This window comes from Sardina pilchardus, chromosome 3, assembly GCF_963854185.1.
Source record: "Sardina pilchardus chromosome 3, fSarPil1.1, whole genome shotgun sequence".
NCBI lineage: Eukaryota > Metazoa > Chordata > Actinopteri > Clupeiformes > Clupeidae > Sardina > Sardina pilchardus.
The window spans coordinates 34,719,330-34,731,611 of NC_084996.1; the positions used below are offsets into that span (position 1 = coordinate 34,719,330).

A 12,282-nucleotide genomic window follows, 5' to 3' on the forward strand; every position below is an offset into this window, starting at 1 on the left:
TAAGACACTGTAAGAAGAGAGGGTACTTAAAGGAATACTTCACCGTTTTTTTCATATTACTGTAAACTATGTTATTCCCTTAAAGGAGAATTCCGGTGTGATATTGACTTAAAGTGTGTTGAAATATGATACCGAGTGTGAGCGATTGTCTCAGAGCTGATCTCGACCTGTCAGCTGTTCTCCGAAACCCGGCGGTAGCTCAGCAATAGTAAACCTGGTTTTCAACATTACTGGCTCGGGCATCGGCGTGCCGTGCAAATAAATCACTGTTTTACACCATTAATGAGGCTCAAAGTAACTCCACACTTTATTGGTAGACTTCTGAGGGCCCTGACATTTAAAACGAGACATCGAGAACTTTGAAAAAGCACTGGTTGTTTACTTACATGACTGTTTATTCAGGCAGTCACTTTCGAAAGTTTACCGGTCGCAGCCATCTTGAATTTAGTCACGTGACTGATTCATGACTAGTCAGGGGTGGGGGATGGGAATTACTGCGTGTGCGCATGCGCTTATCAAGAGGCGATAACAATCGTGGAAAATTATTAGGCTGAAATGTGTTATGCTTGCTCAATAGTGTGATCAAAGCCTTAATTCTTGACATCAAATTGACTTTCTCAACCGTCTCTGGTATGTCATTATGAGTTAAAAGAAAGATAAGATTAAAAAAGGGAAAACACAGTAGGCTAGTTTACTTAACTATTTACAGTAGCCTAGGCTAGCTAGTGATTTGTTTACAGTAGTGTTTTGACTACTGTAATTTCTACGGTAACACTTACTACTGTAATTGTAGTTTACAGTAGAGGTACCGCATTTCCATTTACAGTATTTTATGTATTCACTGTGAAATGAAAACCAATTAAATACTGTGATTTCAGTAGTTTTACAGTAACTTACTGCCCAATTGTTGCCAGCAAGTTATTGTGAATACTTTTTACAGTAAAGGTACCGCATTTCCATTTACAGTATTTTATGCATTCACTGTAAAATGAAAACCAATTAAGTACTGTGATTTCAGTAGTATTTACAGTAACTTACTGGCCAATTGTTGAAAAGAAAACATACAGTAGTTTACTTTACTATTTACAGTACTATAGTGGCTATACTGTGTTTGTTTTACAGTAGTGCTTTGACTACTGTAATGTCTACAGTAACACTTGGACTACTGTAATTGTAGGGGCGTTACTGTAAATTTTACAACATTCTACTGTAAAAAGCATATACAGTAGTGCTACTGTGAAATTTCCTGTAAATAACTGTGAATTTCACAGCCATTTTTTACAGTGTGAGTAAACACTACTGTCACTACTGTGTGCTGTAGCCACTGGTCTGGGGTTGCGTACCTGACTGGAGTCCCCTGCACAAGTCTCCGGGATGTCGCAATCATTCACCGCGTCCCTGCACACAGCACCCCTCAGCTCATACTGACACACACACACACACACACACACACACAAACACACACACACACACACACAGAGAGAGAGAGAGAGAGAAAGATGTGAACACATAGCCACTAAGAGGTTCTATTTTTGACCGATGCCTCCCTAGCCTCCTGTTCAAGCGCTAATGGAAGGGATTCAGTGGAGGTGCACACTAGTGTTGACAGCACCCCAGCATCTCAACACATGCAGCATCCCTGATGCCTGGGCTGGATCAGTAGCTAGCATTAGAATAGTCAGCTCCTCCATTTGAGAGAGCTCTCACACCTGCCTCCTGCATACATAGTGCAGTGTTTATGACTGTCCTCTTCACCACAGCCGCGTCACCTGGACACAGCAGGACATTAGTTTGGCTGGTGCCGCGCCGTCCTCGTGACTTTGAAGGTGCCCCGCTGACGAGCGCCAGGGCCCCTGGAGAGGTGAGGCAGTGCCAACGTCAACACTCTCCGTCTCGCCCCAACACTCCGGGCCCAGAGCCAGCGCTGCACTTTAAGGGCTCCCGGCCAGCGGGACGAGCTCCAGCCATCAGCGCGCCGCGCGCCGCGTCTCTGTGGGCCGCTGGGGGAGTGACCTTGGGCTGCTCACGCGCTAAGCCATCCGCGGGCACGCGAGGGGGCGCAAGGGGGGCGCAAGGGGGGCGCAAGGGGGCGGCCGCCAGGACAATGGATCGTGGAGGCGTGGATGGTTACAGCATATTTATTCACGGCTACTGGCAGCGTGGCGGGGTGTTGAGCACTGCTCAGGTGTTTTCTGGTCGCAATTTGCATATTTCATTATACAGTAAACACAAGTGGCTGTGAGCACACATTAGCACTTCAGTTAACTGAGCAGAATTCAAAAGCACAATGGCTGATGAAGGATTCCTGGTGAGTAGGTGGAAAGATTGTTTATCTCAATAATTGTTAAGTAGCTGTGGAAAATGACTCAATGTCTGTACAGAGAGTGAAGCTGAAAGAGTTTCTTTAATATTCCAGTGATTGAGGTACAGTACACTGACAGGGGTGGATTTCTGTGAGGACATTTGAGATCTCTAGGAGGGTATAAAAACAGAGCCCAGGAGTCATAGGTTATGTGCTACACTAGGAGATGTGGGTAGTGTGTAGTGCAGTAGGAGGTGTGAGCATTATTACCCTGCACTCTCGGCAGCACAGGCCATTACTACACATGGCATCATGGGTCAGAGTGCACTTCTTACAGCAGGCCCCTCCACTGCGGGCACACTCCTACACACACACACACACACACACACACAGAGGAGAAAATACAGACTCAATATATAAAGCACACCTTCACACTACAAATACAACTGATATAATATAATGACAAATCTAATCTGTGCTTGGCTGAAGTAGCATGTGTGCACAGCTGCTGCATGTGCAGTGAACACCAGCAGGGGGCAGTGTGAGTGCAGCCAGAGGGCCTCACCACTTGGGAGCCGCAGTCACACTCTTCTCCTTGCTCCACAAACCCATTGCCACACTCGGAAGGGTCCAGGAGCTGAGGGGGACAGACAGAGAACAAGGGAGTGAGCAAGAACAGATGATAGAGTGAGAGACAGAGAGATAGAGAGAGAGAGGAAGAGAAAGAGTGTGTGTATGTCTGTGCCAAGAGCCCGTCAGTGGTGTACGGACAGAGAAAGATGGCGAACAGATTAAAAAATGGCTGTTATTTCCCTCTCTATAAATCCATTCACGGCATTTTTTACTGTAAATCTAGTCCCACACTATTGAGGTGGAGAGAGAAAGAGAGAGGGAAAGAAAGATTGGAGAGAGGGAGGAGAGAACTCATATAATTGACACATAAACATGAAATAAAGGCTGACAACAGCAGCACAGCAGTATGCCATAAGCAGCCATGCACATGGTAAGTCATATTTTTGTGGGGCATATGAAAAATTAATTAGGTCAGCTGTGTAACGTAATTTCTCCTGTGGTTTACTTTACGGCACACGGTAGATTCCCTGCACATCCAGACATACGGACTTCCCAGGGGCTCCCCTCTCCGCCTCCCCCACTCCACACTGACCTTGCTGGGCTTGTTGAAGAGGCAGCTCCCTCCCCCCTGGAGCAGAAACTGCATGTACTCATCCAAGCTACAGCGAGAGAACTTCCGTGGGAGGTAATAGCTGCCAGGAGACGGAGAAAGAAAGAAAGAAAGGAAGGAAGAAAGAAAGAAAGAAGGAAAGTGTTACGACTCCCTCTGCCCTCTCTGGTCAGTGCACGGGCAGGTAGAGCCTGAGTAGGTTGAATGTTTGACTGAATACACCTGCTATGCCATCAAGGGCGTGGTCATATAAAGGGTCCTTCTCTCTTCTCACACTTTTTCTTTCTTCTTGCAGGCACCTTTTGATTCTCTCTCCCCTTATTGCTCTTATCCCCATTCTCATTCTCATTCTGTCTATTGTCCTTTAGCTTCTCACATAGCTACTGACACCCCCTTTGCATCCAGACATGCACGTCATCACTCCCAATCCTTTTCCCCCTAGACATTTTGCTTTAATTAAATAAACCTTGTTGGCGAGCTGGCTGTAACAAAAGAAAGAAAGAAAGAAAGAAAGAAAGACACAGAGAGAATGAATGAGAAGACTGAGCACTTGCTTTGAATTCCAGATCTTGATATCATGTGATCAAAGGGGCCAAGTGTCAAATGATGTCACATCCAACCAATCCAATCAGATTATATCAAATCATGTCAAACTGTGGGCATGAAGTACAGTATGGTAACTTCAGGCAATTTCATATCATCAAGCAGAAAGAAATGTACGCATGTGTGTGTGTGTGTGTGTGTGTGTGTGTGTGTGTGTGTGTGTGTGTGTGTGTGTGTGTGTGTGTGTGTGTGTGTGTGTGTGTGTGTGTGTAGGCCAGCTCTAATCTCTGGGAAATCTGAGGACATTCTTAAGCAGAGGGATGAGTGTGCAGTATCGGTGCTCTGCAGGCCAGTCACCGTCATCAATTAATAACGTCTAATTACCTTAATGGACACATTGCCCACAGCCAGTAGGACTGCCTAAACAAGCACTTTCAAGGCTTTCTTTGAGACTCAAGGTCCAGTCAATGGCTGCCCAAGATATAGTCCTGGCAAGCTTCTCTTGAACAAGTCATCTCTCTTCCTCTCTCTCTCTCTTCTCAGACACTTCCACCAATCTTTCCTGTCCTCTCCCCTTTCACCTCAATCTCTTTCCATTGATTTTGTTCACTTTACAACAGGGCCCCACCCCCCTCTCCTCTACCTCTCAGGACATAAATCTTAGGGACCGCGGGGTTTTTTACGTTGGCTCATAAAACGTTGGCTAGATCACTGTGTGGCCCATGAGCCATGGTCACCACTCCGTGTGAGTATTTCTGCCCAGTGGGTTTTTACGAAGAGTGATTTAGTGATGCCCTTGCCTGTGCTGACCTGATCATACAGCAGATAGATCAACTCAGCACTTCGGCTTCACCATTAAAGGGAACTGCTGCACTTGGAGAATGATTTTAAATGTATACCATAAGTGATAAAGACAACGTGTTTATTCAAAGAGACCGATGGTATAGCTAGATCTACAGGACATGTTGCCACCATGTCCATGTACTTCTGGATGTTCAACTCAACACGTGCAGAGTACACTTACCCAGTGTCCTCCATGATGCAGCCCAGCCAGTCGTCTGGACACTTGCAGTCACCTGTATGACAGGGGGAGAGGGAGCGAGGGAGCGAGGGAGAGGAGGAGGTCAGAGAGAAGGAGAGGGGGAGATGAGGAGAGAGGGGGAGGAGGAGGTCAGAGAGGAGGAGAGGAAACAACAAGCGGAAAAAGGGAAGAAAGAAGAGGAGGGAACTCTAGCTGAGCTCTGCTGTTCCACACTGTGCCCCCTAATTGCTCTGCGGCGACACATGCAAACACACACACAACACGAGCTCCAGCACGCTCCTGTCACACTGACGTCTCTGGGCTGGGCTTAGCTGACCGTGTCTGATTGCTTATCTCTACAAGTGAACTGGGTGTGTGTGTGCACTAATGTAGGTGTAAGTTTCTGTGTACAGCTGTGTTTACCTGTGTACAGCTGTGTGTGTGTGTGTGTGTGTGTGTGTGTGTTTATGTATGTGTGTGTGTGTGTGTGTGTGTGTGTGTGTGTGTGTGTGTGTGTGTGTGTGTGTGTGTGTGTGTGTGTGTGTGTGTGTGTGTGTGTGTGTGTGTGTGTGTGTGTGTGTGTGTGTAATGGATAGTGTGTGATTTATTAATCACGGGCTGCTGGAAGCAGACTGTAATTCTCTCTTTGCTTCTCAGGTGTTTCGGCTCGTAAAGATCAGATGGCCTAATTACAGATGGACAGACGGTTTCAGATCAACCATGGCCCTCATTCACACTAAACCCAGGGAGATTACAGCTAAGACAAACACACACACACACATACACACACACACACACACACATTGAGTCCCAATTTCCCAATTATAACAAGTGGTGTTCCCCTCAGTGCTATTTGAGTGTGAACTGAACGGCACATCCAGTAATCTGTGCCTCCGTGAGACTTCCCTCAGAAGATGAATGCCGTCCCAGGTGGTGAGGCCCTGTGGGTGGGTGGTGGGTGGGAGTTGTGAGATGGACCCAGAGAAGAGGACATGCTGTGACTGACTGGAGCTGGCTGGAGCGAGGCCCGACTGAAAAGCTCTCCTCTGCTCTCCTCTTCTCTCCTCTCCTCTCCTCTCCTCAGCCTTGTCTTGTAAGCTTCTCTTTTCCATGTAGCTCTCTCATTCACTATCTCCCTGCCTTTCTCTCTCTCTCTCTCTCTCTCTCTCTCTCTCTCCCCAAATATCTATGTATCTCTCTAATCTCTCCCCTTCGATGTGCTTTGTTCCTTCAGAGGTATCATTTAACTCCCAAAGCAGCAGTGTCTCCCTCTCTGTCTCTTCAGTCAGTCTTTGAAGCAGTGAGATGTAACTGTATCAGTAATGGCATCTCAGATCTAAGCGCTGCACGGTCCTCTCTTGCTCTCCTCCCAGCCTCCTCTCCTCTAGCCTGTTCTCTGTGAGCCACGCGCTCTACTTCAGCAAAGGCGGCGCCAACAGGTCTCTGTAGTCTCACTCACCTGCAGAGCTGCGGATGTTGTTCCATCTCATGCCAAGGTTCTGGCCCAAACTCTGGCAAAGAGTGATGGCCATGGGGGACACATTCCCATACTGTACACACACACACACACACACACACACACACACACACACACACACACACACACACACACACACACACACACACACACACACACACACACACACACACACACAGAGGAGAAAGCACATAAGGTCACTGAAAATATGTGCTATATGACCTAGGGTTTTCAATGGTGCACACACAGTGAAGGTTAAAATGACATGCCAAATCAACAAACACACACCTCGTTGATGCCCCCTCCTCTGGTGAGAGAACACACCCCCCCTGAAAAAGCTGTTCCACTGCGGCTGCTCTGGAACGTGGTTCCCCTGCAGGAACCAAAGCGCAGACAGGTATGGACATGTCAGACAGCACACAGTCATGGTGTCCATCCAATTTAACATCAGATAAGAGTTGGTGGACTATTAGTTGAACATGTGTTCTTGTGAGGTGGCCCAGGGGTGGAACTCACGAGAACAGGTGCACCACGTCGGCCTCCTCCCGCACGCTCTCCCTGCGGTACTTCATGAAGTTCTCCAGCGTCACCAGCGGGTCCACCTCCACGGGAACCGGGTTCCCCGACGACCACGTCTCCATGGCAACCAGCACGATGCGGGTGTTGAGCTGCTCCTTGTATATCTGGGATGACAGCGGTGTCAACGAATCAGCAAGAGAATGATCCGCTAGCTGTAACGCAGGACCTCTCACAGAGCAAAAGCACTCCTAAAATACTACGCGCTTGGAGGATAGATGCTTTGTAAGAAAAAAAAAGACCACACAGTCACTTCAAGACTGTGAAGTGTGTTCAAGTATGTAGGCAGCACTTTAATGTCTATTTGATACTATGGCACAGCGTCCTCCAAAGACCTGCCCAAGGAGCCATTCACAAAGAGGTTGTGCAACCTTAGCTGTGTCTCAGAGTAGAAAAGCTGAGCGATCCCTCTGGAGACGGCGGCTCATTTTTCGGAGTGTGTAATCTCATTAAAAGCAGTCAACTTCCTGCAGACTTGCAAAGCGCAGAGCCTGATCCCCTGCAGCCCGTACAGGACGTGCTGTACGCTGGCGCAGTACTCACCGCGTCGGCCATGTTCACCACCGCTTTAGCAAAGTTCCTCGTCTGAGCCGTGGAGCGTTTCATCAGCACAAACTAGCCACGGAGCACAAAGGAGGCAGAGAGGAGGAGGGACAGAGGGAGAGAGGGAGGGAGAGGGATGGGGGGGAGAGAAAGAGAGAGCGAGAACATTATAGAGGGTAAAGGAGAAGAGGATGAGAAACCTCTTTGTCCATTAAGCATCTATTTCCTGGGTCAATTTTCCTCCAGCAGAGTGGACTAGTGCTGTGGCTGGAGCACTCTACACACACACACACACACACACACACACACACACACACACACACACACACACACACACACACACACACACACACACACACACACACACACACACACAGTAAAGATCGCAACCAGAAACAGTGTATGTACGCAGATACATTTTTCCCTGCTGCGTGTGATTCCTCTGCATACTGTAATGAGCTGAGCCTGAGCTCTTTCTGCCAGTCATTTCCAATGGACTGGAATTTGGATATGTTTCATGACTGAAGCATGAACACACACACACACACACAGAGAGAGACACACACACACACACACACACACACATTCATCACAGACTCTTGTGATGCTCCAGACTCACCATTTCATAGTCATTGATAACCATGAGCTCGATGTACTTGGTCTCGGTCTGGACCCTGGGCCTCCATGCCTATGGGGAAAGGGAGGATGAAGGGTTAATACAACTACACACTGCAATATTGTGTGCCAGACCAAATGTTGGATCTACATGGTGTATGTGTGTGTGTGTGTGTGTGTGTGTGTGTGTGTGTGTGTGTGTGTGTGTGTGTGTTTATTTCCTGTGGGTGAATTTGACATTCTCACCCTTCTCTTGGAGCGTTTCAGACCGTCAGTGTGTTCTGCCCTTTTTTGAGTGTCGAGACTGTCACCATAGTAACCATCTTCTTCTTCTTCTTCTTCTTCTCTGTAAATGTTGCTGTCTTGGCCATTCTGAGTACAACCTGAGTGTATGTGTGTGTGTGTGTGTGTGTGTGTGTGAATGAAAAGAAAGGCCATCACAGCAGACAGAGAGAAAGGCAGAGAGACAGACAATTAGGCATTCATCAGCAGAAAAGCGGCTTAGCGAAGGTGCCAAGTGGACATGTCAACTGCCCAGGGCACTGATCTCTGTGCCAACAGAGGAATTCCTACCTGGGCAGGAGGGTGGCAGTCTGACATCGGGCATCTTGCTAATTCGGTGGGTTCCATCAACCTTTTGAAAAACAGTGAGGGTCAGAAATCTCATTCTGAAAGGCCTGTCCCCAAAGTACTGGATTTGTGCCACACACAATGAATATAATACAAATACTAATCAAAATACACACACACACACATACACACACACACATATATATATATATATATATATATATATATAGAGAGAGAGAGAGAGAGAGAGAGAGAGATTATGCATTTGCTAAAGGGGGGGAATATTCCCGCAAACTTATCCATGACTAAAGGACTAACAGATATTTCTCTGACAGCGTCCCTGCCAAAAAGCTGACCGCCCCCACAAACCACTGCATTCAGAGATGTTCAGTGTAGGAAGCATCATCCAGTGTAGGACCTCATAGTCTCAGAACTTCCTGTTTATCAGGACACATACTTACGGGTTACAGAAGAAGCTATCCTTCATTGCTAATACATTCCATTGTACAATACTGGCCAGAGAGAATGTGTGAGCTATATTAAGAACCACTGGGTTTGTTCTCAGTTTTATAATGTTTAAAGAAATGTGTTCCTTGCTGATTTCTTTTCTCAGGGCTATTGTGCTGACCTTGGTGTGCCCTCTCCAGCTTCTCCTGAATATAAGTGGGGGTCTACTGAACAGTGACCTGCTCTGGTCATTTCCCACAACATGGCCGTGGCCCACACACCTACCTGGTGGCTCCCGTTGACCACTGGCTGGATGCCATAGGAGTAGAGGCCATCTGAAAACAGTCCGCTGGAGAGATGAAGGACAGAGAGCAGGCCATCACCAAACACAACAAACAAATTGAGTCAGAGCTTCAGTGAAATTGAATGGTTCACATTTCACGGTCAAGCTTCAACTTAATTGCAAATGTTTACAAAATCCTTTGTATGTTTTTGTACCAGTACCATCATTGGTTAGAGAGGAAGACATTCAACCATAACATTGAGGCCTTGTGCCTGTGTCCCATTTCAGGAGGCACCCTTGGCTGACAGAGATGTATACCTGTCCTTGCCTCCAAGGTTGACTAAGATGACCTGCCACTACAAAGATTGATGAGGCTACAGGTAACTGGCTGGCAGTAAACTAGCAGGTCAATTTCAACTGACAATCAAACTACAACCTTCGTGAGACAGCTCTAGTTATGTTAGATGACCAGCTACAGTAGGTGTGTGTGTGTGTGTACTCACTATAGACCATGGCATGTTGACAAAGCCGCCCAAGAGCCCGGAACTCCTCTCAACTTGCCATGGTAGTAACAGTGCTCTCCTCCCTATGAATACAAACAATAGGCCATCAACATGCACGCACACACACACACACACATACGCGCGCACACACACACATGCACACACACACGCACGCACGCACGCACGCACTAGCGTGAAACCTCCTAAACAAACACTGCTAACACACTAGCACATATACACATAAATGATGCTGTGTGGGAGTGAGTGTTGCCACTGGCACTGTGTGTGGGGACAGGCTGACAGACAGAAGAGGCTAGTGTAGACATTTGGTCCCTCCTGCTCCATCCCAACTGTGCTGTTGGCCAGGAAGTTTCCAACACCACGGAGGAAACGCACAGCAGGTGCAGGATCTCCCCGAGAGCCCGTAGCCATGGGAACAGCCACCTGATTGGCTGAGAGTGCTAAAGGGAAGAATCGGTGACGGGGAGGGTGCTGCTGAGCCTCTTGCGCTGTGTGCATAAAACTATATGTACAATATACAAGTGTGTGTGTGTGTGTGTGTGTGTGTGTGTGTGTGCACGTGTGATGGGGTGGTTTTCCATCTACCACTGGTTTCAAAATTCAATCTAAATCACAATTGCGAGCTCTTCCATAGGTCCACATTCACATACAGGAAGTGAGCCCCTATGATCCGATCCAGGGTCTCACTTCCTCTACACTCCCTCATGGTGGACCCTGAGCCTCACGTTCAGATGCTCAGACGGCACAAGACCAATTCAAGAGGAATGAAGACTAGCTTGTTGAGATTGTGCCTCGGCAAACAGTGCATCTAACCTCCAAAACATTCAGCTCGTTTGTGTGTGTAAAAAACATTGTGAGTTCAAATGTAGTCCTATGATACATGTATAGGTTTGTATGGGCTGAGTATTGATTATAGCATGTACCAACTCACCACAGATTGTAAAGGCTTTCCCTGCTCATCAAAGTGTCGCTCCACATAGTCTGCTGACAGCAGATCACTGAGGGCAAAAAAGACACAAATAGTCAACTTGAGCTGACCCGAGGAATAGGATCATGATGGGTGACAGTAGTGGTTATTCCAGCCAGTGAATTGTGTGGTCAGAGCCAGCTTCACTCAGTCTCATGTCTCTTTTTAGAATGCTTGGCCAAACATGTACAGTATGTAACATCAAAGATGAAAAAGCCGCACATTGCATACAAACGTGTTTATTGTATGCATTGCATAGTGCATACTTCTTTGTTCTTACAGCCAGTGTCATGTAGACTACTCACTGGTTTAGCTCCAGGTCAAGGATGAAGTTGCTTCCAAAGGCCTCCACCAGGAAACTGCCTTGGGCCAGATGGACAGGCTGGGTGGAGGGAGGAGAAAGAGGGATGAGAAAGGGGTAGAAAGAGGTGTAGTGAAAGGGGGAGGATGGATGGGAGAGAGAAAGAGAGAGCAGATCCATTAAGTTTATTACTCCCTGGTGTTTGCTATTTGACCAGATAGAGACGATGCATTCTCAGCAATAAAGCAAAAGCAGACCCTCCTGCTGACTACATTAGCAGTTCTGAATAGTGGTCACGTCCATCCCAAAACGCTCATTTTCTGAGCCATTCAGCAGCAACTGCATTGATTCACACAGACAGACACATTCAAACCAAGGTGCTGAGTCAAATGAAATGACTTTGAATGGCCAACCTTGTCAAATGTAAACTCTTAAAAAGTACAGTGAGTATTCATAACTGTTCTCTTTATGTTTTACTGAATAGCACCTAGAATATGCAGGTGTGGTGAATATCTCTCTCTCTCTCTCTCATACAGCTCACTCATTCTCTCTGGTGAATATTGTTCAATGGAATGTATTGGCGATGAACAAAAGCGTCTTCTATATCCCGTAAGTATGGAAGTTCTGAGACTGTGAGGTCATATTGGCCTGGCTAAGAGCCTAAGACTAAGCTCAATCTTGCTGAACATTAGTCTGCACTGTATTTCTATTGCACAAGGGGCATGATCAATGGGCATAGTTCAAATGACTCTGGATGCATGTGGACAGTCCTTCAACCAATCAGACCATTTATCCGGGCATGCCTAGTGGATAAGTCCGTTTGTTCCAGCAAATGTGGACAGAAAGCAGCAGAGATAAAGAAACAACAAAGAAACAATGAAGACCCCTGCCAATGTGTTTTCCAGTGCTGTGCTGTGAAAGGATTGAGAA

The 12,282-nt window shown here is 47.0% G+C and overlaps 1 protein-coding gene across 2 annotated transcripts in view; it reads right to left on the reverse strand.

The window, feature by feature from the left end:
- LOC134077425 (disintegrin and metalloproteinase domain-containing protein 11-like) overlaps positions 1–12,282 on the reverse strand; it is a 30,412-nt gene that overhangs the window by 9,045 nt on the left and 9,085 nt on the right. For both annotated transcript variants that reach the window (XM_062533020.1, XM_062533019.1), the window contains exons 3-18: positions 11,357–11,433; positions 11,016–11,082; positions 10,064–10,146; positions 9,563–9,626; positions 8,834–8,894; positions 8,507–8,643; positions 8,265–8,333; positions 7,646–7,717; positions 7,043–7,209; positions 6,815–6,899; positions 6,509–6,599; positions 5,053–5,104; positions 3,468–3,567; positions 2,868–2,939; positions 2,573–2,665; positions 1,344–1,424 (exon numbers count right to left, since the gene is read on the reverse strand). In XM_062533020.1, the coding sequence (XP_062389004.1) occupies positions 1,344–1,424; positions 2,573–2,665; positions 2,868–2,939; positions 3,468–3,567; positions 5,053–5,104; positions 6,509–6,599; positions 6,815–6,899; positions 7,043–7,209; positions 7,646–7,717; positions 8,265–8,333; positions 8,507–8,643; positions 8,834–8,894; positions 9,563–9,626; positions 10,064–10,146; positions 11,016–11,082; positions 11,357–11,433 (1,371 nt within the window). The remainder of the gene's footprint in view (positions 1–1,343; positions 1,425–2,572; positions 2,666–2,867; positions 2,940–3,467; positions 3,568–5,052; positions 5,105–6,508; positions 6,600–6,814; positions 6,900–7,042; positions 7,210–7,645; positions 7,718–8,264; positions 8,334–8,506; positions 8,644–8,833; positions 8,895–9,562; positions 9,627–10,063; positions 10,147–11,015; positions 11,083–11,356; positions 11,434–12,282) is intronic.